The sequence below is a fragment of the Procambarus clarkii genome, chromosome 54 (assembly GCF_040958095.1).
Source record: "Procambarus clarkii isolate CNS0578487 chromosome 54, FALCON_Pclarkii_2.0, whole genome shotgun sequence".
NCBI classification, from domain to species: Eukaryota; Metazoa; Arthropoda; class Malacostraca; order Decapoda; family Cambaridae; genus Procambarus; species Procambarus clarkii.
In genome coordinates this window covers 29,985,643-30,008,905 of record NC_091203.1, presented here as the reverse complement: position 1 = coordinate 30,008,905, position 23,263 = coordinate 29,985,643, and the positions used below count along the sequence as shown (strand labels likewise).

General features: G+C 46.8%; 1 protein-coding gene across 1 annotated transcript in view; it reads left to right on the top strand.

Moving 5' to 3' along the window:
• Nucleotides 1-16,796, top strand: part of LOC123750703 (E3 ubiquitin-protein ligase TRIM22) — a 169,745-nt gene extending 152,949 nt beyond the window's left edge. Inside the window, exon 5 of the mRNA XM_069305223.1 lies at nt 16,569-16,796. Within this exon, the coding sequence (XP_069161324.1) occupies nt 16,569-16,781 (213 nt within the window). The 3' untranslated portion in view covers nt 16,782-16,796. The remainder of the gene's footprint in view (nt 1-16,568) is intronic.
• The last annotated feature ends 6,467 nt before the right edge of the window (nt 16,797-23,263 follow it).

The following is a 23,263-nucleotide window of genomic DNA, read 5'->3' as shown; positions in this document are numbered from 1 at the left end:
CTGATGATGCAAAAATTATAAGAATCAAAACAGATGAAGTTAGACAGAGACTACAGGACAACCTGGACAAACTGGAGGAATGGTCTAGAAAATGGCGCCTAAAGTTCAACTCAGGAAAGTGTAAAGTAATGAAATTAGGCAAAGGGAGCAGAAGGCTGAACACAAGGTACCATCTGGGAGGTGAAATCTTGCAAGAGTCAAATAGAAAGATCTGGGGGTCGATATCACACCAAACCTGTCCCCAGAGGTCCACATCAAAAGGATATCATCAGCGGCATATGCTAGACTGGCCAATATAAGAACTGCCTTTAGAAACTTGTGTAAGGAATCGTTCAGTACCCTGTATACCACTTATGTAATACCAATCCTGGAGTATGCAGCTCCAGCCTGGAGTCCATACCTAGTTAAACACAAGACGAAGTTAGAGAAGATTCAGAGGTATGCCACCAGACTGGTCCAGGAACTGACAGGAATGATTTACGAGGAAAGGCTAAGGGAGTTGAACCTCACAACCCTGGAAAACAGAAGAGTAAGGGGAGACATGATAACCACCTACAAAATTCTCTGGAATTGACAGGGTTATCTTGAGATGATTTCGGGGCTTTTTAGTGTCCCCGCAGCCCGGTCCTCGACCAGGCCTCCACCCCCAGGAAGCAGCCCGTGACAACTAACACCCAGGTACCTATTTACTGCTAGGTAACAGGAGCATAGGGTGAAAGAAACTCTGCCCATTGTTTCTCGCCGGCGCCTGGGATCAAACCCGGGACCACAGGATCACAAGTCCAGCGTGTTGTCTGCTCGGTCGACCGGCTCCCGGTGTCAGGGTAGTTAACAAATGGAATGCATTAAATAGTGTTGTGGTGGAGGCTGACTGCATACAGAGTTTCTAATATAGATATGATAGAGCCTAATAGGCTCAGGAATCTGCACACCAGTTGATTGACAGTTGAGAGGCGGGGACCAAAGAGCCAGAGCTCAACCCCTGCAAACACAACTAGGTTACCTTACCTTGAGGTTACCTTGAGGTTACCTTGAGGTGCTTCCGGGGCTTAGTGTCCCCGCGGCCCGGTCGTCGACCAGGCCTCCTGGTTGCTGGACTGATCAACCAAGCTGTTAGACGCGGCTGCTCGCAACCTGACGTATGAGTCACAGCCTGGTTGATCAGGTATCCTTTGGAGGTGCTTATCCAGTTCTCTCTTGAACACTGTGAGGGGTCGGCCAGTTATGCCCCTTAGGTGAGTACAACTGTACAACTAAGCTGGTATAGTTAGTTCAGGCACTAAGAATCGTTGCTACACAGTCAGCTGGCGGCTGCCTCCCTCACTCATTCAAAGTCACACGCACTAAACTTTCTCCCCAACAATACTGTTTGTGGTGTTATTACACTATTTACAGATGTTATATATAAGTATCTATATGTTTTGTTCACCACAACTGTACAACTAAGATGATATAGTTAGTTCAGGCACTAAGAATCGTCGCAACACATATAGAGAGCTGGTGGCGGCCTCCCTCACTCATTCAAGGTCACACGCACTAAACTTTCTCCGTAAGTATCTACATGTTGTATGGACCGTAATTTTACACCTAAGCTTGTAGGGTGCCCAAAGAGCATAGTGGCCACCCTCTACACAACTAGACAAGTTATGCTGACGACGCCACCTCCATCACCCAAATGGCTCCTCCCAGCATAATCCTTTTGCTGTTATTACACTAATACACACATTATATATAAGTATTGTATCTACATTTGTGTTCACCATAGAGAACCACTGAGCTGGTATGGTGAATGCAGACAATAACAGGTGGCCACACAGTCAGTAAACGATGCTATCTCTCTCCGGCCATCAGCATTACTCCTCCCACAGCGCTAATTACCTCAACAATCCTTCTATTATCACAATCCAGGTCATTTTTATCACAGTCAGGGGTTATCTGTAATACTGTCATCACTAAATAATAGCAGTTACATATTTATTTTGACATTTTTAGGCGATGCTGTGGTCACAAGCAGAACAGCAATGCTGTTAGCTCATGCTGCGTGTGCCAGCCTTGGTTGCTCCCACAGTACTGTGGCTCTCACACCAGAGAATATTGTTTTCAATTTTTTTTAAACATGGTGTCTGTTTACAAGAGCCCTGAGGAAACAAGTTTGAACCCCATGTAGCCACTAGCCATTTGAATCGTGCCTGGCAGCCTATGGTGTATATATACGCCATGCGCACTGTGGGACATGTTACTCATGGCATATGTATACGCCATGCGCAGCTTAATCACCGTGCTGTGCCGAGTTTATTGTGAAATTTCCCCGGGTGCATGAAATCAAGTGTTCCCAAAATTCTTTTTTCTTTTTAAAATAATAAATTCCCTTTCCTAAACACGTGTATATAAAAAATAATGTCAAATTCCACTTACTTTGGCCGTGAGGCGGTGAACAAGGTGCGCTGTGACGTCGTCATGGGCTGGTCGCTGGTGCGTGACACGCCCAGACATGGTCGCTCGGGCCATTCAAGACCCGCCAGTTGCCACAATTATATTTACAAATATTATTTCTATGTATTTTCAATGCTTTCTAATGTTTTTTTCGTATCGTATCAGATGTATATATGTGCCCTGACAATGTATATAAAGTATAACATCCATAATGTTCCATGGAACTGTGATACATGTGTCATTAAAGTGTCTTCAATAAAGGTTTATTGCTGCAATATTACTTATTTTACTTTCTCTAGTAATATATTATATACAGTTTCACACACGTTTTACAAAGTAACATACAGTATTTCACTCTTAGTACTTAGCAAGAGAGTGATATTCAAAGAAGCAGTCCATGAGACACAGCGGGACTTTGCACTTGACACTTATGGTATACACAGATTTTTGTTCCGAGTGCTTGCAAACGATGCACTCGGGTATGCCTTTGGCCTTAGTTCCTGTAGGTGGTAGGTAGGCAGGCAGGCTTGTGAATTGCAAAAGCCTCTTTACCAGCCAGTCTATTGGAAACTAAAGGCGCTCTGGTTGGGGCATGATAAACTATCCTTATGCTACCTTTCTGGCCATACCTGACGAGTAAATACGACAGCAGAGCTTGACTAAACACTCGAATTGAAGGTTTTTTGCCTGTTTTCATCAAAAACATGTTGAAACAGTTGAGCACTGTTATGTCCACAAGATGAAAGAAGAATTTCCTTGTCCACTTTACAATTCTGTGGGCACACTCGACGGCACCAACCATCATGTCACATTTATCTACAAGTCTCATATTTATATTATAGTCAATGATACAATCTGGCTTGAATAACGATCCATCACCTAGATACCTCACTTTGCCACTGTCGAGCATTTCACCAGCGTGAATAGTTGTCAACATATTGACTTCACGTTTGTCTTTCCAATGCACTGCTAATAATTTGTTACATTTTCTAAGTTAACAATCACCTACACCAATATTATTTTCAAAAACTGGCATTTCTTTCCTATTTGTCTTTACAGTGCCACACGCTCCCTTGTTATGTTCAAGCAAGAACTTTGTTAGCAAGGGGCTGGTATAATAATTGTCAGTGTACAGAATGTGCCCCTTGTTTAGCAGTGGTTCCATTGGCGACTTCACTACACTGCCAGAAAACCCGAGAGAATCCTCAGAGGGTATGTCTACATCTGTACCAGAATATAATATCTTATCGATCACCATTCCGGTTTCACAGTCGCACAGTACAAAAAATTTGAGGCCAAAATGGTGCCGTTTCGATGGGATGTACTATTTGAAGAGAAGACGTCCCTTAAAAAGAACTAGGGATTCATCACTAACAACATTCTGTCCAGGTACAAAGTAATCACGAAATTTCCCTCCGAGATCATTGAACACTTTTCGCACTCTCCAAAGTCGATCATTTCTATCAAAATTTTCAAGGTTTTCAAAGTGTAGACACCGTAGTAGTAGCAGGAACATGTCTCGTGACATGTATTTGTTGAACAAAGGTGATGGAACAGCAGCAGCTTTGTTCCAATAATCCTGAATGACTTGCTTCTCCGAATGTTTTTGGAGCATACATAGAGCAAAGAACATGTACTGCTCAGCCACAGTGATGTCCTTCCAATGTATCATATGTGAAGCCTGAAATATTCCAGCTTCAGTAAGTTGCCCTGCATATTTGTTGGTTTCGGCAACAAGATGTTGCATGACCTGTTCATCAAAATATGCACGAAAATATTCCATTTCCGTCATGTCTTCACCTGTGTACAGGAACATGGGTGCAACCCCCACATCACTATCATCAAATTGAGGTTTGTGTGGTACAAAAGTATCACAGCCCCCACCCAAATTTAGCCGTTCTCCTTTTAGCACCGCCACGAGTGACTCCACTACGGGTGCGTTTTCTTGCACTAAATCTCCCTTGGGGAGGAGTTGGAGGTCTTCTACCTTGTCTACTAGTAGGGCGAGCAGGGAAAGTAGCTGTAGAGGCAACAATGTCGTCAGTGTCGTCGAGAGAGGATACATGGCGGTGCTTGGCAGGGCGACATGCTGAGACAGCAGATCTGGGCCTGGTAACACCGAGACAAAGGCAGCTGCTAACCTTTGCTCATCTATGCTACTTGTATCAGAAGCAGCGCCACTAAACCCAGAAAATGACTCAATAGTATTGTCTCCACTCGATCATCCAGACTATATGGGAAGGACCCCCAGCCGGATTATCAGATTTTTCGGATAATGGTACTTTTTCACCTACGAGTCCAAAACTAACCATTTCCAACTATTTTTATACTATAAACAACATAATTTGAATTGCCATGCCACATATAATTATTAAATATTCAACTAGAAACCTCAACTTACCTTGTTGTTGTTCATCTTCTTGATTGATGCCACACATCTTGAAGTTAAAAATTCTTGACAATTTACGTAACTTATAGTAACACAACACTAAAATTAACACTTAAAATTACTGTACAGTTCATTAGGCAAAGTTAGTTTTCACTGTCAGCTGCGAAAGCCTCACTGGTTGAAGGCATTTGGCTTGCCTGTGACGCCTCACTTGCTGAAGGCGCTGGGCTTGCCTGTGACGCCTCACTTGTTGAAGGCACTTGGGTTGCGTGTGCCGCCTCACTTGTGTAAGGCGCTTGGGTTGCGTGTGCCGCCTCACTTGTTGAAGGCGCTTGGTTTGATTTTCGTTCCATATAAGAATCAAGTGTAGCTTGCCTTCTGTGTTCACTGGCCAGTTGTATGATCAGCTCTTTTGCTTGCCTCAGGTATTGATACGTGTTTCCAACTTCTGGATGAGCACAATTGGATGAAAAATTTATTAATCCGTCAACATAAGTCATGAGTACACTGTATTTTGTGGTCATTGGTGTTGGTTCTTCATTTCCTTCTTCATCCTCAACCTCACCAGTAATAGACTGGAGAATCTCGTCTTCACTCATCACACCATATCCTGAGTCATTGGCATCTTGTTCAAGCCAATCAACCACATCCTGTCTTTCCAAGTTTTTGCCGGCATTTCTAAACATTCCATGGATTTCATCTGTAAATCCTTCAAAATCCATTTCTGCATCCTCCTCATTTCTGACCGTAGACGTGAGGAGTTTTTCCAGGAATTTTTCAGTCGATTCCTTTAATTCACTCCACACCTTGGCCCAGTTATAGATGGCTTCTTTGATTGTATAGTTCTTCAAATTCTGAAGGTTTTTTTTTTAGCCCTGTTATCCACACCGAGTTCAATATCTTCCGGAAGAGGCAAAACCACCAAAACTTCGTTTAGCATCTTTTTGGTGAACAACCTCTTCGTGGCACAGATAACTCCCTGATCCATAGGCTGAATGAGAGAGGTTGTGTTAGGAAGAAGTGCCATACACTTTATCTTGCCATCTTGTGAGGTTAACGTGTCAATTTTGGGGTGGGCAGGCGCATTATCAAGCAGCAGCAGCAAAGCCCGAACTTCGCTTGGCCTTACTTTGAGTTTCTTGATTTGATAGGCATGAACTTCCCTGCAGAACACTTCATGAAACCAGGAAAGAAAGACCTCCTGTGTAAACTATGCATTTTTTGAGTTATAATATTTGACTGGCAGTCTGTCCATGCAATGTTGCAAGGCTCTAGGTTTCTTAGATTTGCCAACAATTGCACACATGATTGTCTGTGCCGTCGGCATTCGCGCACATCATGACCGAGAGCCTGTCCTTGTTGACCTTACGTCCTGGCACACAACCCTCACTCCTCATTGCTAGAGTTTTTTCTGGTAAACTCCTCCAATACAACCCAGCTTCATCTGCATTATAAATTTGATATGAATATAAATTATTTGCCACAATGTATGCTCTTAATTTCTGTTTAAATAGTTCTACACTGCTTTCATCTGCATTCAATTTTTCACCAACAATTTTCCTCTTCACAATATTGTGCCTACCCTTGAACTTTGCAACCCACCCTTCACTCGCTTCGAAATTCTTTATTCCAAGGCTTACAGCAAACCTGCTTGCAGCATTTTGTATTTCTGGGCCGCGAATTGTTACGCCAGCTGTGTGGTGCTGAGCAAACCACTTGTACACAGCCTCATCCAACTGTACCTGCGTCGAAGTTTTCATAGTCTTTCTACCACACCCTCTGCTAGTACTTGCACCTTCACTTTCACAGGTTGAAATGAATTTCATAAGTTTCTCTTTTTGTGTCCTTATATCTTTTTGTTATCTTAAATTAGAAACAGTACTAGTGCCTATATTAAATTCCTTGGCAACACTTGAGGTCGACTGGCCATGTTCACAAAGTTGTATAACACGTAGCTGTCCTTAATTGTTAGGACAACCTTCTTGCTCTTAACACCTCCAGAACGATTCATGCTGCTACCAGACATAGTCTTGGCCAAAAATGTTCAAAGTTACTATGAAAATATATGAAAATAAAAAAATTATTTAAAAAAGTATTTCACTAATGGCGCGGCACTGTGGTGTAACACGAGGGTAGAGAGCACATGGGTTGACCAGGCATTTACGGGTCCAGTCGGGGCAAGGAGGCACGTTACGTAGGCCGCCAGCAGGAAAAAAAAATATTTTTGAAGGAAACTTCAGCCTGTGCAAATTGTTTTTAGGAAACTTGTATGGTATTTTTTATTACATAATTACTAGTATTTCTTTTGATTTTGGCTATGATGAATTGTTCTAAAATCGATGGTAATTCCTGTACTGTAGTGTATAGGCCGCTCCCCATCCCCCCAGGTGGTCCCTCCCAATGCTCTCCTCTCTCCCGACACCACCCACCCACCCCACCCCCACCTCCACCATGCGCCTCGAGTCACGGGCAGACAGGATTAATACCGTACAGCCCGCCTCATGGTTTCATATATGGACAAAGCCATGATTATCCGGCCGACTGTCCGGATAGTGTAACATCGGCAGAAAATTAATCGGGCCCCAATATTTTATCCGACCAAACCAGCTTTTATCCGGTTCCTATGGCCATTTTGGCCGGATATTGTGATACAGAGCACCACTTGGTTTCCGAACCCCTTGGGGACGAGACCCGTCGGTTAACATGTAAGTTCGTATACGAGAAATAGAGGGGAAAAAATAAACTAGAAATGTAAAAAGAAATTTTTCCGAAAAAATTTACGAAAAAAACTCTAGGGGAAAAAATCGACAGGTTCATAGCGTAAATGCGACTGTGTTTTGTTTGTACTCACCAATAAGTGAAGTCCTGATCCGCTTTATAAAAGTCCTTAATTGTTCCTAACTGATTATTAAGATGTCTGGCAAACATCCTCTGGATGTTTCCTGCCAGCCTGCAGGCACATCCTGCCTAAAATATACGATGATGTACTGTACATTTAAGAAACAAATCTGGGTCACAGGTCTGTGGAGTGTGGTTAGGCTTACGGAGTCAGCCGGTCCCTCCCCCACCACCGATACACCTCCCCCTCTCCCCCCACCCCAAACCCATGCACACACACACACACTCAAAGGTCACGTGGTTCATGGTTCACTTCAACACCCATATATCGCTTCCTGCCTGCCTGCCTCCTTCCCAGCCTGCAAGCCTGCCTGCCTGCCTGCCTCCTTCCCAGCCTGCAAGCCTGCCTGCCTGCCTGCCTCCTTCCCAGCCTGCAAGCCTGCCTGCCTGCCTGCCTCCTTCCCAGCCTGCAAGCCTGCCTGCCTCCTTCCCAGCCTGCAAGCCTGCCTGCCTGCCTGCCTCCTTCCCAGCCTGCAAGCCTGCCTGCCTGCCTGCCTCCTTCCCAGCCTGCAAGCCTGCCTGCCTGCCTGCCTCCTTCCCAGCCTGCAAGCCTGCCTGCCTGCCTCCTTCCCAGCCTGCAAGCCTGCCTGCCTGCCTGCCTCCTTCCCAGCCTGCAAGCCTGCCTGCCTGCCTGCCTCCTTCCCAGCCTGCAAGCCTGCCTGCCTGCCTGCCTCCTTCCCAGCCTGCAAGCCTGCCTGCCTGCCTGCCTCCTTCCCAGCCTGCAAGCCTGCCTGCCTGCCTGCCTCCTTCCCAGCCTGCAAGCCTGCCTGCCTGCCTGCCTCCTTCCCAGCCTGCAAGCCTGCCTGCCTGCCTGCCTCCTTCCCAGCCTGCAAGCCTGCCTGCCTGCCTGCCTCCTTCCCAGCCTGCAAGCCTGCCTGCCTGCCTGCCTCCTTCCCAGCCTGCAAGCCTGCCTGCCTCCTTCCCAGCCTGCAAGCCTGCCTGCCTCCTTCCCAGCCTGCAAGCCTGCCTGCCTGCCTCCTTCCCAGCCTGCAAGCCTGCCTGCCTGCCTGCCTGCCTCCTTCCCAGCCTGCCTGCCTGCCTGCCTCCTTCCCAGCCTGCAAGCCTGCCTGCCTGCCTGCCTCCTTCCCAGCCTGCCTGCCTCCTACCCAGCCTGCCAGCCTGCTTCCTTTCCAGCCAGCCTGCCTCCCTCCCTGCCATCATGCTAACGGGTAGTGTGTGTTAGGCTTATCTTCGGGAATGAGCCGGTCTCGCCCCCACCACCAACAAACCACCCGCCCCCTACATCCCATCTCTCAAGGTCACGCGGTTCAACCGCGTGACTACCACTCACTCCCTGCTGCGCCTGCTGCGCCTGCCTGCCTGCCTGTGCCTGCCTGCCTGTGCCTGCCTGCCTGTGCCTGCCAGCCTGCCTTTCCCTCCCTAATTCTCACGACTTCCATCCCTTCCTGCCTACCTCCTAGCATCTCTCCCTACCTCCCCCTCCCTCTTAACATCTCTCCCTACCTCCTAACATCTCTCCCTACCTCCCCCTCCCTCCTAGCATCTCTCTCTCCCCCTCTCTCACTGATTCTCCCCAACCCCATTCATACTGCCTCCCACCTAAACTTCATCGTCCATCCACCCACCAGTCAGCCATCACTGATGCAATGCGTGCATTTGGAGCCAACATGGTGCACAGATGTTTCTTGATTGTGCAGATATGTAAAACAAAAGCACAGAATGAACATTCCAGCCTTATGGCAATTCAAAATAATAGGAATAATAGGCCGTGAATCTGTGAAGTCACAGCGGGCAAACTGGACCATCTCCCACCCACCACAACAAACCGGCGTGACGCTTGGCGGACCCCTTCCTACCCGAACTTTGTTCGGGTAGCATGACTCCCCAACCCCAATCGGGAAACTGGAAGTTTCGGATAACTAAAGTTCGGAAACCAAGTGGTGCTCTGTAACTTTATCTGATCACGATTTTGACCGTATAAGGGCGTTTTCCGGATGTTTGAATCCCGGATTACAGTATTGCGGGGTTACAGTATCACTTATGTCAAAAATGGGAGATGGAGGTGGTGGTGGTGGGGATAATTCTGGCAAGAGTGATGACCTGTGATGCTTCACTGTGTGTGCAGCTCGCCCTGAACGATACACACTCACTGTATCGTCTTCATCTGTATCTATTTCACTTCCACTGGACCCTTGAGTTATGTCTCTATCAATCCTTGGGTCATCAATATAATATTCCACTTTATCCTCGAACAATAAACTTTTTTTCTCCCCTGGAGAAAGCGGTTTTACAACAACGCGTCCCACAGGCGACTGGGAGCTGGAGGCACGTGCGTCGACCATGGTTACTTGATCAAAACTGAGGCTACCCTCGGGCCTGGGGTTTTCTGGGATTTTTTTTCAAAATGGCCGCCCCTCACTGATGGCCTCAGGCATCCATCTCATACACAACCAACCACGAGCGTGTTTCGAATGGGTTCTTCTTGAGGTTATCTTGAGATGATTTTGGGGCTTTAGTGTCCCCGCGGCCCGGTCCTCGACCAGGCCTCCACCCCCAGGAAGCAGCCCATGACAGCTGACTAACACCCAGGTACCTATTTTACTGCTAGGTAACAGGGGCATAGGGTGAAAGAAACTCTGCCCATTTTTTCTCGCCAGCGCCCGGGATCGAACCCGGGACCACAGGATCACAAGTCCAGCGTGCTGTCCTCTTGGCCGACCGGCTCCCCTCGGGTACCAAAAAATCGGGTACCAAAGAGTTTTCTCGGTTGGTGCAATTTCCCGCTGACCGAGAATACTCAGCTGGCGCAGTTATGTGGTTAAGGGTTAAACAAAATTTTTAATTAATCAAAAATTTTTGAAAAACTAATCTATAAGCAGCTTTACTCATATCTAGCCAAACTCAATATACTTAGCCCTTGCCAATATGGCTTCAGGCCCAAAAAAAGCACTAACGATGCACTTATTAGTATGCTTAACTCGATTCATACAGCTCTTGATAAAAATGAGTTCCCTGTTGGGTTATTTGTGGACCTGCGTAAAGCTTTCGATACTGTCAACCACCAAAACCTTCTTCTTAAATTACATCATTATGGTGTCAGAGGACACTCCCTACAATACCTCAAATCCTACCTTACTGACAGGCTCCAATGTGTTTCTGTGAATAATACAATTTCGCCCACCCTACCCATCAACATTGGTGTTCCCCAGGGCAGCATACTTGGCCCTCTCCTCTTTCTCATCTACATTAATGACCTTCCAAATGCCTCCCAACACCTCAAACCAATCCTATTTGCTGACGACACAACCTTCATTTACTCCAGTCCTGATCCCCTTGCTCTAAATGCCACAGTAAATACTGAGCTAAATAAAGTCCATCTGTGGCTAACTGCCAACAAACTCACCCTTAACATTGACAAAACTTTCTATATTCTGTTTGGCAATAAATCCTCTAATCAAATAAATCTCAAAATAAACAATACCCAAATTTGTAACAAATTAGATGGCAAATTCCTTGGCATTCTCATTGACCACAAGCTGAATTTCCAGGGACACATTCTAAACATATCAAAAAAAGTTTCAAAAACTGTGGGCATTCTTTCTAAGATCAGATATTATGTACCACGCCCTGCCCTGGTGACTCTCTATTACTCCCTTATCTATCCATATCTCAACTATGGTATTTGTGCTTGGGGCTCTACTACCCAAAATCACTTACGTCCTCTAATTACTCAACACAAAGCTGCTATTAGGACAATATCCAATTCTGGCCCCAGACATCACTCAGTACCCCTATTCAAATCCCTGAATATGTTAGACATTAAGTCACTGCACATTCTCTCATGTGTACTATACATATACAAAACGCTAAATTGTAATGCCAATCCTGATCTCAAAAGCTTCATAGAAGGTTGTAACAGAACCCATGAGCACCACACCAGAAATAAATACAGTTTTGATATTCCTAGAGTACGACTTAATCAAACCAGAAATGCTCTACAAATCAAGGGGCCCAGGATGTGGAATGACCTTCCCAACCATGTTAAAGACAGTACCTCTCTCAACCAGTTTAAAATTTAAGTACTCCGTTAAAATTTATCAGTCTCCGTGGTGTAGTGGTAAGACACTCGCCTGGCGTTCCGCGAGCGCTATGTCATGGGTTCGTATCCTGGCCGGGGAGGATTTACTGGGCGCAATTCCTTAACTGTGGCCTCTGTTTAACGCAACAGTTAAATGTGTACTTGGATGAAAAAACGATTCTTCGCGGCAGGGGATCGTATTCCAGGGACCTGCCCGAAACGCTACGCGTACTAGTGGCTGTACTGCGTACTGCGGGAGCTATGCGTACTGCGGGAGCTACTGCGGGAGCTATGTGTGCTGTGTCCCATATAGAAAAAACCAACTACAAAAGAATTTTCCATTAATGTTTTTGTTTATTTTCAGGTTATTATTATGTATTATTAGTATCATCTTAACTCTTGTGGGTGTGATGAGATCTGCCATATATGTTTATTTTAGTTTGTGTGTGTTAGGGTATTAGGTATGCTTAGGGGTCCGTCTCGCCATGCCCTGTGGCTGGGGGGATCGGGCTCCGAAGCTACATAAAAACCCTATACCCCCCCGAAGTGGCAAGGGGAGTTAGGGGACAAAAAATAAATAAAAACGAAGCTATACCTAATAAATTCCCTGTAACCTACCTTACCCCTCTATTGTCAACCCATGTATGTTTTTTGTTTTTTTTGTTTTACAATTCAACGCTGTTTTAATGTAATTTTCTGTAATAATTTGTAATTGTATTTGTGCTGTTTTTTCAACAATGTTCCCCCCTCTTTTACCTCTATTTTTATTTGTACTCAACGCATTTTTTTCTTTTTACCCATTAGTTTTAAGCTTTAGTCAGTAGTGTTTTTTCCTGCCCGAAACGCTTTGCGTAATAGTGGCTTTAGGCATTGTATGTACTAGCTCTTATCTATAAAGCCAACAAACTTTGTAAAATCTCTTTATGTATGTACCTTTGCCTAAATAAAAATTATTATTATTATTATTATTATTATTATTATAAAAAACATTTATTTGCATCATTGGAAGCGTCCGAGAATGTGTAAGCAGCAGCGGGAACGCACCATGTGGTTTTCTCGTTAATCAAATCAGCACTCGCCAATCGAGACAAATTGTCGGCGATCGGCGCTCTCGTCATTCATAATGCTCGTAATTGAGGCGCTTGTCACTCGAGGCTCCACTGTATCTCTGTCTAAATGGATAAAGTTTGGTATTCCACAATGGCTAAATATTGCTTCAGGGCAGTTGATCAGTCATTGTGTAAAATAGTCCACAGCCTCAAAAATATATATATATTAATGGAGCTTTCAAGAGCAACCTTCCAATCATGGGCATCTCAAGATATTCCTCAAACAAGTCGCAGTCTGCGATATAAATGCTGTGACTCAAATCTCATAGTATTTGTTATAAATTACCAAAGTTACTTAAGTTAATGTTATGACATTTGTTAAAACCAAAAACATATTGGTTAACCCTTAAGCTGCGTGACGTGTTGGAGTACTATGCAAGATTTAAATGGCCCGCGGATACACGGGGTTCACCACACCTTCATCAGGGCTCTTGTAAACAGACGCCATTTAAAAAAAAAATCATGGGCCAAACTCCCGGGTGTTAGGGGCCTCAGTATTGAGTGAGCTACCAAGCCTGATGCACGCAGCTGCATCATGCTGTGGGAGAGAGGGTGGTGGCGATGTCTTCTGACTGTGTGTGGCCACCTTTTATTGACTACACTCACCATACCAACTTAGTGGTTTGCTATGGTGAATACAAATGTAGATACTTATATATAACGTGTGTATAGAGGGTATAAACAGCAAGAGGAGTAGGTTGGGAGCCGCCATTTTGATGAGGGCTCCTCACCAAAATGGCGGCTCACAGCAGGCGACGGTGTTGTTTACTGGTTACCACGATGGTCTTTGGGCACCATACCAGTTTACTTGTACAAGTATGGTGAATAAAACAGGTAGATATTTATATATAATGTGTGTGTATATAGCATAATAACACCACAAACAGTATTGTTGGAGGAGAAATATTAGTGCGTCTGGCCTTGAGGGCTGCAGCCATCAGCTGACTGTGTGAGGTCCTACGTCTTTGTGCCTTTACTCACCATGCAAGCTAAGATGTACAGTTATGGTCAACAAAACATGTAAATACTTATATATAACGTCTGTATATAAAAGCAAAAACAGTATGGTGGGAAGTCAGGTGAGGTGAGGGAAGGAGGGAGTGGCTGCCACTGGCTGCCACTGCCACTCAGCATACCATCTTAGTGGTTCGTTATGGTGAACACGAATGTAGATACTTATATATAGCGTCTGTATATAGTGAATAAAAGCAAAAACAGTATTGTGGGAGGAGAATGTGGGTGAGTCAGGTGACTTGAGGGAGGGCGTGAGTGGCTGGCTGGTACACGGCGGTCACTCCTCGTTACTTTTTGACTCATAGTAGTAACTTAGTGGTTCGTTATGGTGAACAAAACATGCAGATACTTATATATAACCTGTGTATATAGTGGAATAACCGACAAAGTATTTGTTCACTGATTGATGAACATAATTGAATTAACAATATGCACACCATATTTTTGAGTACTGCGATGATTCACTCATTTTATTATATAAATATATCAAACTACAAACTATTGAATAATATTACAGCAAGAAAACTATGAAAAATCAATCAAAGACATTGAAATAATTAGGTAATTATCTCTTTGTGGCAACTCCGGCCTGACAGCTGGCGATCAACAGACCGCCTTGGGATGCATGCTGAGTCATCGCCTGTTTTTTGCCAGACTTCCCCGCCCTATAGCGGGCAATATATGCCACTTACGATTATTTTATTAATTTTCCCATGATCAGTGAACACAAATTAACAGGTTAGGAAGAAAAAAGATTTTTTTTTTCAAAATTACATGCGCCTGTGGGGAACAAAGGATATTATACCCCTAGCATGTTAAGGGTTAATAATCACTAAATAAATTACCCTATATGCTGGCGCATAAGTCTCAAAATTTAGAGGTGTAATTCAGGTTTAGGTCTATGTTTGCTGCAAAAACAACCCTCCCAAAATAAGGCAGCACCACTTTCCCTGCCTCACTATATCGAAGGAATAAGCTACGATACATGGGTACCTCGGTTTAGGAATTTAATCCAATCCTGGAGACAGCTTGTAACCCGAAAATTCGTAAACCGAAGTAAATTTTCCCGTAAGACATAATGGGAAATGAATTATTCGGTTCCTGACTACCCAAAAACTTTACTTCAAACTAAATTTTCTACCTAATTCATCCAAATCTACATTACAAAAGTATGTTCAAGTTATTACTTACCCTTGCTAATGACTGCTGTTGGCGTATGGAAGATGGTGATGAAGGGGGAGGAGGAGAGGTGTTACTGTTTGGAAAGGGAGTCCCCCTTCCATTATAACATCAGGCAGTGAAGATTTCTCTGAAGTGCACTCTCTAGCACGTTTTGCCTGCATACCACTAGTTCCTTGTTGTGGCTCATTGCTTGATTTTCTCACTTTTCTCACAAGGAAACCTTCCATTGAAGATTGTATTTTCCCTTCTTTGCAACATTTGTCTCTAGTGAGGCATCACATTGTCATTAAAAAGATCAATGCAACGGCCTACTACAGCTTTATCTGGGTGATTCTTTTCAGCAAAACTTTGCAGTCCTTTCCATACTGCACACATTTTTTTTTAATTAATGAGGATGAGATATTCTCTACTGCCTCCTCTTCCTTCCCTGAAGATTTGTTGTACTGCCTAGCTAGTTCAACAACACAAGTATCATTTTCATGCTTACGAATGATCTCTTGTTTTTCCTCTTTGGTCATTTTCACATGTGATTTCTTGCCTTGAACTTTACTACTGGCTTTCTTTGGACCCATGGCAAGATATATAATAACTTTTATGCTCAAATGGCCAAAATTCCAACAAAAAACTGTAAGTCCTTGTGAAGAATTCAGGCGTGATAGTCACTGGGTGCAAGGCACTGGTAAACTGAGGCGCGATCGTCGTGCCACCACATGCTAGGTCGGCCCGTACGCATGTCAACAAACTTGAAACCCAATGCAATTTAATGCTCGCATCCCGATGCAAATTTTCTGAACAAATCGGGTTCGTAACCCAAAAAACACGTAAACAGGGACGCTCGTAACCGGAGGTTCCACTGTACTATATTGTAAATATACTATAGCTTAACGAATGTATATAAGACAGGTGGTGTTAGTGGTTGTCGGAGGATGCAGCTGGTGTCAGTGGCTGTTAGGGAAGTCTAGTGGTCAGTGCTTGTAAGGTGGGGTCAGTGGTTGTACTGGAGGCAGGTGGTGTCATTGGTTGTACTGGAGGCAGGTGGTGTCAGTGGTTGTACTGGAGGCAGGTGGTGTCAGCGGTTGTACTGGAGGCAGGTGGTGTCAGCGGTTGTACTGGAGGCAGGTGGTGTCAGTGGTTGTACTGGAGGCAGGTGGTGTCAGTGGTTGTACTGGAGGCAGGTGGTGTCAGTGGTTGTACTGGAGGCAGGTGGTGTCAGCGGTTGTACTGGAGGCAGGTGGTGTCAGTGGTTGTACTGGAGGCAGGTGGTGTCAGCGGTTGTACTGGAGGCAGGTGGTGTCAGTGGTTGTCAGGGGGATTCATTTCCTGCACACAGGGTGCCATATATGGAGCCCAAGCAGCACAGTGGTTAAATGCAGATGATGTTCTGTATTACTATAAATATATTGTATGTTCATATACAAATTTGTACCAAGCCCCAATGCATGTACTGTGCCTTCCTGTAAACATGTAAATAAATGAAAATAATAGCTACTGTGATCCTTGGCAGGTTAAAAAATCAAGGCATGTGAACTCTGAAGTGAGGGACCTGTCGAGTTCTGGCAATGTCTATGCTGTCCGTAAGAAGAGTGATGGTAACTGCACCTATTACAGGATGGCACGAGAGAAAGGAAAAGTTCATCTTTTCTCACAAGAAAAGCGACTACCTCTCGGTTTCCACACAGTGCAAGTGAGTAGTGACTATTACTTAACTTTCTACTAATATGCATTATTTTCTGTGGGGAGCCCCTACGGCTCCCTGGAGCTTGTCGGGCTAATATATGTTATATTAGACCGGGACATTAGCTAAGGAGTTCAGACCTACCAGGGACCAGAACCAGAACCTGGCCCCTTCAGAGAGGTTTCAGGGAGCAATGGCCCTGGAAAACCCCTTTGTGGTTGGGGTTTTCCTTATCTGCCATCGACCCGGGTTACGCACCCAGAAAGGTAGGCATAACAAAACAAACCCCACATGGTAAAAAACTGAAACAAAAAAACGAACAGAGAGGTAGAAACTCCTTACAATCATAAGGAAACAAGCAAACAAGCAAACATCACACTTTACTGCCGCGCCAATCGTCTGCGCAGCCCTCCCCGCCCCGAGAGAGGGAGGGGGGAGCCCTGGACCTACCATGTCGGCTGCCAAGCTTCAGTTCGTAAGCTAATGTCAACCGGGATAGACGCTTCTCTGGCCTCAGTTTCCTAGGCCGTGTTTGCTTTGTGTGGCGTTCACTGCCGTGTGTTGTGTTGTGCGGTGGCCAGGAGTACTTCATCAGTGCCAGGGCTGCATGCGCTTAGTGGCTGACTTCCCTAAGCGCCCTGTGAGTACTGCCCTTGCGTAACAGGGTTATCTTCCCTGGGGCGTTCGGGAACCGTTCACGTAGAGGTTCTTGCTGCTCGGCATTTGCTTCTCCCTTGGGGCCAGCTGGGGCCCTTGTTTGGCCCTGGGTAGTTATTGGTATTGTGCTGGTTAGGGCGTCAAGGTGCTGCACAGCCTGCCACCTAAGCGGCAGCCGGTTCCTGTTGCCTTTGGAGACGGTGTACTTTTGCGGGGTTTTTCTTTTGTTTTTATTTTCATGCCTGGTGGGGGTCTGCCTAGTGTGGCTATAGTTCCCCTGGAAGTGTTTGGCGGCCCTCTGCTATGCCCTCGTGATTGTACACGTTGCAGGGGTTTTCAGTGCTATCCTCTACCCTCTTGTTATGTTTGGGTTTCTTAACCGGTTAGCAACACCTTGCCCGGGCTTCCCGTAGCAGTCAGCCTATGGGCCCTGGAAACCCCTGTCTGGGCTCGGGGGACCATTGAATGTGTCTTCCGGGTTCCAACCCGTCTTGTACGGGATCGTTCGTTGCTGTGCCCTTGTCTCCGGGTGACAGTCGCCATTTTTACCTCCGTCATGCTGCCTGTTGGGTCACTGACACCTTGACCCGGAGTCTTGCGAGAGATTCTCTGCTTGTTCTCCAGTACTCTCCTGATGTTATTACTGTTCAGAGTACAGGCGGCATCCGTGTTGCAAGCTTGGTTAGGTTGCTGCAACATACTAGGTTGGTTTCCCACTCGGATGCCCCGAGGCCGCCCCGTTTGGTTAGGTGCTGTTCGCCCCTTTCCCTCCCTGTTCCTGGCTCCGGACTGTCTGTGGGTTTCGGGGTCGGGGCAGGGTTTAGTTGGGGCCGAGACTTGGGCAGTTTTCGGGGGCTGCCCTGTTCGGGTTGGGGGATGGAGGTTTCTCGAGCCGGTTCCTCCTGCCAAGGCTTCTGGGTCTTAACAGCGGCCCTTTCTTGCTGGAGGATGGCTCTGCCCCGGGGCCTCTGTTGTTGGTTTCCAGGGCTGTGGGGGATGCCTGCTAGCAGTTCTGGGGCGGTTTGCCCCTGCCTGGGTTTTCTGCTGTTGGGCGGCGTTTTTCGCCCATCCAGTCTGCTTGCTTCCCACTTTTGCTGGCGTGTTTTTGTATCTTTAGGCATCAGTCACTGCCCCTGCTGGCGGCCATTTTCCTCTGCTGGTTTCCCGGCGTGGGCACCAGGGCAGCGTTGCGGTTTGTTTACATGCGATTGGGTGTGCGAGCGAGCGTCTTGGGTGTTTTCACTTTTTTCAGGGGTTTTTCTTCTCCTGTTGTCATTTATTTGCTTTTCTGGTGTTTTCTGCCCGTTGCCTGTTCCTCTGGGAACGTTTGGGTGCAGATTTTACACCGTGTTTTCCATTTTGTCTGTTTTGTATGGGCCTTTGGGTTTGGGCTTAGTGTCCCCTGGCTGGTATGCTTGCTCCTGCACCTTGTCCCTCGGTTTTCGGTCTGTTATGACTGTTTTCCCAGGGGGTTCTGTCTGGGGGCTGTGCTTTGCCTTTCTGTAGAGTTCTCCGCCGGCAAATGTGGTGGTTTGGGCTCCCCTGGTTCGATTCTGGGTTCCTTTGGGTTCTTTGGTTTTGTTCCGGAGGTTTCTTCCTCTTGGGCCCCCTTTGTGGGTTCAGGGGGCTTTGTTTCCTTGTGTGACCCGGTTCTGCCTTCTAGGGTTCCGGGATCTTCCTGGCTTGCAGACTTCTTTTTGGGTCTTGGAACATGTTGTGGTCGTGCTGGGACTTTGAGGTTTTGCTGTCAAGGTGGGCCTTTTGATGCAGTTTTCTGCCTTCTTTGCCTGGCAGGCGTGGTGCTCTCTGCTCACTGGTCGGCGACTTGTACTTTTCTTTTACAATGTATGTGTGTGTGTACGCATGTACATCTGTACACTGTGTGTGTATGTGTGCACATGTGTATACGCACATGTGTGTATCATATCTTGTGTGTTTGTGTATATGTATGTGTATATACATAATGTGTATATGTGTGTGTACTTTTTCTTTCGGAAGGGTTTCTGTTCCCTTCTCTGTTGACGGGGCGCTGGGGGAGCAGCTTGCTCTATTGATTCTCGCATGGTCCCGCTGTTGGTGGGCGCTTTTGGTTGTCTTCCGGCCTCTGGTGGAGTCGGTGGACGGCTTCTTCCCCTTTGGGGAGGGGGGGTGGTTCAGAGCTGGCGGGGTGGGCTTCTTTCCCTGCGCTTCGTCATGTCATCTTAGTGGGTGCTTTGGACGTGGTCGATCTGCCCCATCCTTCTGGGGTTCCTGTCTGCTCTTTGCAGTCATGGGCCTTTCGCATCTGCAGTTCTTCTGGACTTCTTCAGTCTGCGCCCTGGATTCTATGCCCTCCTCGGAGGACTGTTGTCTCCTGTCCGGCTTCTGTTGGGGCCGGGTGCCTGGATGGTGGCCCTGGACCTCCAGGTCACTTCTGGGCACGTTCCTCTCCAGTTTTCTGGGACTTGCACAGTTGGTGGTGGGGCTTCAGGCTTGCTGCTTTTGTTGCCTTCCCTGTTTTGTAATGGGCACTTTGTGTGTGTGTGTGTAATTTTTTTTTTTTTTTTTTTTTTTTTTTTTTTTTTCATCTTTACCGGGTCTTAGTGCCCTGTCTGAGTCTGAGATTTGGTGTTTGGCCTACCTCGACGACTGGCTGGTGTGGGCTCCCAGTCAGTCTGCTTGTCTGCTCGCCAGGGGTGTGGTTCTTTCCAGATCGCCGGGTTTGGTTTCCTGGTGATCTGGAGGCCTTTCCATCTGTTTCCGTCCCGGGATCGGACCTGGGCCTTGTTTAGGGCTATTGGGCCACTCATTGTCTTTCCCTCCAGAAATGTTACTGCGGCTGTGGTCCCGCCTTCGGCTGTACATGAGGGGGTCCCCGGTTGCTGGAGCAGTTGTGCTGGAGTCTGAACTTCGACGTGCTGGTCTGCCCGCGGAGTCGGGTTTGGCTTCGGTGTCTATTTGGTTCTTTCGGAGACTCCCCTTCCGCCTCTTGCATTCGTTGGGTTCGTTCCTCCAGGGATCTTGTGTTGGTGCTGCGTCACCAGCTTCCTCTTTGGGGTTTTCGGGGTTCCGTGCCTTGGCACCTCCCTGAGCCTTCGCTCGATGTGTTCACTGATGGGTCATCTCTCGGCTGGGGCTTTGTGACCAGTGCTCACCAGGTCGGCCGAGGTTGGTGGAGTCTGTCCGTCCGTCAGGCTCACAGTACGATTCGGGAGTTTGTGGCTGTCTGGTTTGCGCTTCGGAGGGTTTGGGTCACTCGGTGCTCTACCATTCAGCTCTGTTCGGACTGTTCTTTGGTGGTTCTTGCCGGAACCACAGGGGTTTGGCTAACCGTGTGGTTCGTGTCCGGGGTGTGTCCTGCGTCCTGGCGGACAGCTGTCTCGGTTCATCCCTCTCTTCGCGGATTGGCCAGTCGTCGCCGACTTGTTTTGTTGGCTCTGTCAAACGTATGGACCTGGCCGTGGACGTCTTCGAGTCGGCATGGTCTAGGCATCGCCCATTTTATATTTCACCTTCGGCCTGCTTATGCGTCGCCTGAGCCGTCCTGGTCCTTGATCACGGTGCCTTCTTATCTTCTCCTCAGTTTGTGGTAGCCCCTTTGGTTCAGGTTTCTGCTCTTTGGTACTGGTGGTAGATTTGTATGTGTGCAGCCTTTCTCCGTCCTGGCGACGGTCGAGAGGCTGCTTTCCAGAGGGTTTCTTGGGTTATTGATGCTTGATTGGTTTGGCCGCGGGTGCGTCCTGTGTTGTCCGGTTGTGCTTTTTGCCGTTGCCTGCGTACTGTGTCTGGGGATACGCTGTGGTTGATCCGGTTCCCCTCGTTCCCTGTTTTCAGGGCTCGGGTCTCCCAGGTTGTCCGCAGAGTTTTTCATTCTTCCAGCCTGCGGTCTGTCTTTGCACTGCTGTTCAGACGTTTGCAGCTTTTACTGTTGTGTTGGCGACGTCTAGGGCTCATTCGGGCGCAGGGATTTGAGGGGTCGCACAGGTTCTTGGCCGCCCATTCTTTATGCACGTCTGCTCCTGTGCGTTTCTTGTTGCCTTGGGTCGCAGGTTGCGACCTGTTGTCTCGGCTTTGCGTTGCAGAGTTTGTGGCGGCCGCCTCCCGGGTTAGCCCTTTCTTTTCCTTCTCTTTGGGTATGAAGCTCCAGGGAGCCGTAGGGGCTCCCCACAGAAAACCAGCGTTGAATGTAATGAAACGCCATTTTCTGGGTGAGCCCCGGAGGCTCCCTGGCAACCCTCCCTCCCACCGGTCGGCGTTTTTATGCGTGTTGGTTGAAGCTTAGCTTCCGAACTGAAGCTTGGCAGCCGGCGCGGTAGGTCCGGGGCTCCCCCCTCCCCCTCTCCGGGCGGGGAGGGCTGCGCGGACGATCGGCGCGGCAGTAAAGTGTGATGTTTGCTTGTTTCCTTGTGATTGTAGGGAGTTTCTACCTCTATGTTGGTTTTTTTTTTTGTTTTAGTTTTTTACCATGTGGGGTTTGTTTTGTTATGCCTACCTTTCTGGATGCCTAACCCCGGTCGATGGCAGATAAGGAAAACCCCAACCACATAGGGGTTTTCCAGGGCCATTGCTCCCTGAAACCTCTCTGAAGGGGGGCCATGTTCTAGCGCTGGTCCCTGGTAGGTCTGAACTCCTTAGCTAATGTCCCGGTCTAATATAACATACATTAGCCCGATGAGCTTGAGGGAGCCTCCGAGGCTCACCCAGAAAATGGCGTTTCATTACATTCAATGCTGGTTTTTCTTTAATCGTTGTAGGGCTCGAATCATATTCATTATATATGATTTTGGCCTAACTGACTGTAGGGCGCATATCATATATGCAAACCCTTGTGAACCCTTGGCTGCATGAGGTTTACATCAGCTTCCACAGGGCTCCAGTATACAGATGCCCCCCCCCCCAAAAAAAAAAAAAAATCCTTGGTACCATTCCCAGGTGTAAAGGCCTCAGCACTGAGTGAGCAACAAAAGCTGACACATGCAGCATAAGCTAACAGCACTGCTGTTCAGTTTGTAACCACAGCATATCTTTAAAACATTTAAATTATATAACTGCTTTTATTTAGCAATGATTGTATTACAGAAGAGCCTGGCTGATGAAGACTGCGTGCAATGGTCCAGATATTGCACTCAGTCCAGATAAGCAGTTCCATTGGTTTATAGCCTTGTGGGTGAAAAAAAGCATCTCCTGTTCCCAGTATTATGAAGAAAAGAACATTGTTGCTTGTTGAGCTCGAAAACGTTGCTCCTTGTTTGTATGCACCTAGTTGTGCTTGTGGGGGTTGAGCTCTGGCTATTTGGTCCTGCCTCTCAACTGGTGTACATCTTCCTAATCTGTCATATCTACACTTGAAACTGTGTATGGAATCTACCTCCACCACATCATTTCCTAATGCATTCAATCTGTTAACTACTCTGGCACTGAAAAAGTTCTTTCTAACGTCTCTGTGGCTCATTTGGGTACTCAGTTTCCACCTGTGTACCCAAGTTCGCATACCACCTGTGTTAAACAGTTTTTTTTATCTATCCTGTCAATTCCTCTGAGAATTTTGTAGGTAGTGATCATCTCTCACCTTACTCTTCTGTCTTCCAGTGTCGTGAGGTGCATCTCATGCGTCCTTTCCTCGTAACTCATGCCTCTCAGTTATGGGACTAGCCTAGTGGCATACTGAAGCTGAGCTTTTTCCAGCTTTGTCTTGGGATTGACAAGGTACAGGGCTCCATGCTGGGGCCGCATACTCCAGGATTGGTCCCACATATGTTGGATACAAGGTTCTGAATGATTCCTTACAAAGGTTCCTGAAGGCAGTTCTGATGTTAGTCAGCCTTGCATACACCGTAGATGTTATTCTTTTTAGGTGGGGCTTCAAGAGACATGTTTGGTGGGATATC